The sequence below is a fragment of the Colobus angolensis genome, unplaced genomic scaffold (assembly GCF_000951035.1).
Source record: "Colobus angolensis palliatus isolate OR3802 unplaced genomic scaffold, Cang.pa_1.0 Scaffold72, whole genome shotgun sequence".
Lineage (NCBI taxonomy): Eukaryota > Metazoa > Chordata > Mammalia > Primates > Cercopithecidae > Colobus > Colobus angolensis.
Window position 1 is genome coordinate 4,804,030 of NW_012120932.1, and position 4,002 is coordinate 4,808,031.

At 47.1% G+C, this 4,002-nt stretch overlaps 1 protein-coding gene and 1 long non-coding RNA gene across 2 annotated transcripts in view; both read left to right on the forward strand.

Moving 5' to 3' along the window:
- The window catches only part of LOC105501547, a gene marked incomplete at its 3' end in the record, with an annotated part of 1,542 nt that extends 978 nt beyond the window's left edge, over positions 1-564 (forward strand). The window contains 3 exon segments of the mRNA XM_011927536.1: positions 8-193; positions 225-386; positions 388-564. Coding sequence (XP_011782926.1) covers positions 8-193; positions 225-386; positions 388-564 — 525 coding nt within the window.
- Positions 565-575: 11 nt separating this feature from the next.
- On the forward strand, positions 576-1,278 carry LOC105501513. The gene is made up of 3 exons (XR_001000206.1): positions 576-623; positions 703-731; positions 795-1,278. It is a non-coding gene; the product is annotated as an uncharacterized LOC105501513 (long non-coding RNA).
- The last annotated feature ends 2,724 nt before the right edge of the window (positions 1,279-4,002 follow it).

Below are 4,002 nucleotides of genomic sequence, written 5' to 3' on the forward strand. Positions count from 1 at the left end.
CCTGCAGCGGCAGCACAGGGGCAGGAACCGGCCCTCAGCCCCATCCCCGGTGGCTGCAGAGGGCCCCCGGCTAGAGGTCTCGAGCTCCAGCACAGCAGGAGCTGGGCGGGGACAGGGCCTGGCGGGCTCTCAGGCCAGGTGCACTCGCGATCCAGAGGCCGCCCAGGCCATCCTCCACCACCTGGGCGCCCAAGCTGCAGGTGCCCTCTACCTGCTGACAACAGCTGACTGGCAGCTCTCAAGCTGGCTGGCGCTCCCAGCCTCGCAGAACCGGGGCTAGATGTCGCCGTGGCTGCGGCCAAGCCAGGCGGTCTGCCCCGCGGCGGCTGCACCGGGGCGGGAACCAAACCCCAGCCCCATCCCCGGTGGCTGCGGAAGGCCCCTGCCAGCTGCCCGGATCTCTCTTCAGAGGAGGAGCCGGGCGGGAGTCACGGCCAGGCGGGCCCTCAGGCCGGAAGGGATGCGCGCCTGCGATTCCGGGACGTCCCGCGCGAGCCCAGGAGAACCCGCAAGCCAGCGGCGCCTGCGCTCGAGCTACAGCAGCCCCCCCCTGCCGGCCACGCGGGCTTGGGAGCGGCTTCCGGAGTCCCGGCTGGCGCTGAGCTGCAGGCGCGCACCTAACGGCTTCGCTGGGTTCACCAGGTTTGAGAGGTCGGAGGGCTGAGCTGCAGGCGCGCGCCTAACGGCAGCCGCGCGCCTAAGGGCTTCGCGGGGCTCACTCGGTCTGAGAGGTCCGAGCGCTGAGTTGCAGGCACGCGCCTAAGGGCTTCCCGGGGGCTTGCTCGATGTGACAGGTCGGAGCGCTGAGCTGCAGGCCTGCGCCTCACGGCTTCTCGGGGCTACCTCGGTCTGAGAGGTCGGAGGCTGCGAGTGTCGCTGCTGAAGGCTGTGGTGGACCGGGCTGGATCGCGGATTCTGAGCTACATCGCGGGTTTGGGGACGGATCTTGGATTTGGGGGTGGATCGCAGGTTGGTGGGGGGATCGCGGATTTGGGACTGGGTGGGGGTGGAAAGGCCACGAGGGGCCGCGGCGGCTCAGGAGCGGGTGGTGGGCGTCTGAGAAGTTGCCACCATGAGGAAGCTCTTCAGCTTCGGGAGACGCCTGGGCCAGGCGCTCCTGAGCTCCAGGGACCAAGAGTACGCGGGTCCCCGGTACCACACCCGGGACTGGGAACTGCGGAAGATCCACAGGGCGGCCATCAAGGGCGACGCGGCGGAGGTGGAGCGCTGCCTGACGCGCAGGTTCCGGGACGTGGACGCCCGCGACAGAAAGGACAGGTAGCGGGGGCTCAGCCCGCGGTGGGAGGGGGACCCCAGGCCTGGTTTCACCGCAGCCCCTGAGGCGGGGGCCTTGGAGGGCGCCGGGACCCTCGGAGCCGCGCAGCCAAGTGGAGCCTCAGCTGCTTTCCATCGCTGGCAATTCCCCTCCTGCAGCGCCTGGTGGAGAATTTGAGTGATTTAACTCAGGAAGTTAAGCGTATACACGTGTAAAACATGGGGTCATATGCATGACAGGGAGGTGCCTAATGAGAACTCCTGCCCATGTCAAAAATACCAGGAGCCCTTTTCAGTAGGCGAAGCGTTCTCAGATAAAACCCTGTGTGGTTTCACATCCGAATCCACCTAGGTAGGTAGGTAGGTTCTTTACTGCGGCTTCTCAGAGGGACACTTGGAAGTGGGACGTGGGTTCCTTGAATGGGAAGACTCAGTTTTCTCAAAATGTGAGCTCTTAATATGTTTATCAGTTTTACATAAAGCGAATGAAAATATCAAGGTTTTCTCATTTTTGCATGACACTTGCTGTCTGTCTTACTATTGTGGTGACATTTAAAAATGTTTATAATGGAGTGAAAAGACTTGCTCCTCTAGATATCAAAATGTGCTGTTAATTCCCACGATCAATTATTTACTAACAGCTGAAAACACAGATAAATAAATGGAACAGAGTAGGAAATTCAAAAACACTGTAATATATATGATATATACATAGGGATTGATAATGGTAACATTTCAGATGAGTAGGAAAGGATGAGTTATTAATAAAATGCCTACTGTGTGAAGAAAACTAATGAAACTTTATGTCACAAAAATGAGTTCCTGATGGAATACAGACTGAAATTTTTACATATGCAAAATGAGAAAAGTACCAGAAGAAAACACAAAGACTTATTTATACAGGTACATTTCACGTTAACAAAGGCCTTCCTAAGAATGGCCTCGCAAACAGGCATTCTGAAGGTTGATTTGGCAAACTAAAAATTAAAATCCCTTGTGTATCAGAAAAAAATTAACAAAAGATAACACACTTGAAAAATATTTACCATATATATTTTTACTAATACTTAAAAATATGTATTCAGATGAAAAGTGTATCTTCATCCTACAGGGAAGTTATTCTTTATTATATGTAATATATATTATTGATTATATATAACAAATTGTATACATTACTAATATAATATGTTTTTTCATATATATATCAGTTATATATATACAGATAAAAAGCACATCTTTATTTTACAGGGAATTCTTTCCAATCAAATCCACAAGAAAACTGTAAAAGTGAGCAAAGTACTTTTTTGCAGATCTACAAGTTACTTACGTACATAGGAAAAAATCCTTAGTGTTTCTCATAAGAGAATTTAAGTTGAAAGAGGAATGAGACTGTTTTCTATCCACAATGTTTGTGAGAATAAAGAGCAGTGGTACTTACACTGCTGCTTGAAGTTTAAGTTGCTGATGACTTTTCAAGTAGATAATTTGGAGATAATTACCACATTTTAAAAATGTATATGCCCTTTGCCCGTCAATTCCATTGTATTAAAATACCTTTAGAAAATAGAGATACATGCACTTTGTTTTTCTCAGCATTTATGTTAACAAGAACCCATAGAATGGATATGTGGCCATTCAAGACAATAGGTAGAGAAGTATGATGATGTGTAAAGATGTATTTTGTTATAACCAGTAAGGAAAAAAAAATAAGTTTGCTTGCACATACACACAAACGTACTATGGTCTTGTGTTAGACAAAACTATGTACAAAATTGGATAAAATTTGTAACTTCTGAGCATTAGTATTATTTTAAAGTCTTTTGTTCCTTTTTCTTACCTTTGATTTCTGAAGTGAGCATTTATAAAACTTCTAGTAAAAATGTATTATTAATGGAATAATTTTTCGGAAGAGAGAAATATGAATCTTGTACAGATAAATTTTCTCACTATGTTTTATCATTATTATTGTGAGGGTTGTTATCTTCTTTGAATTTTTAGCTTCTTCAGAAGTAAAAAGGGAATCTTTATCTGTGCTTGCAGATTTTATTTTGTATGTATTTTATTGTGTATATATGTTTTTATTATGTATAGATTTACATATATGCAAACAATGATAATCATTTCATTATAGTTGTAGTTTTATAAAAATAACAAATAGCAAATATTATTACTAATGAAAATATTGGTCTGTAGAAGTTGTATTTAAAAATATTGAGCTCCCCAACTGTATTCTATCAATCCATTTATTCATCAAGCATAACCTGACTACCTGTTATGTAGCGGACATTTTGTACTATCTGTCAGGACCCCTCCATACTTAAACACTTTATGTTGGGCCGGGCACAGCACCTCATGCCTGTAATCTCAGCACTTTGGGAGGCCAAGGTGGGTGGATCACGAGGTCAGATCGAGACCATCCTAGCTAACATGGTGAAACCCCATTTCTACTAAAAACACAAAAAAACTAGCCAGGCATGGTGGTGGGCGCCTGTAGTCCCAGCTACTCAGGAGGCTGAGGCAGGAGAATGGAGTGAACCCGGGAGGCGGAGCTTGCAGTGAGCCCAGATCATGCCACTGCACTCCAACCTGGGCGACAGAGGGAGACTCCATCTCAAAACAAAAAACCAAAAAACTTTGTTTACCTGTTCTGCCTAAGCAAGATGAGAGTATCGGGAGAACCCACCCCAAATATTTCAACGTAGGTTCTTTCTTCTATTTTCTCTTTTT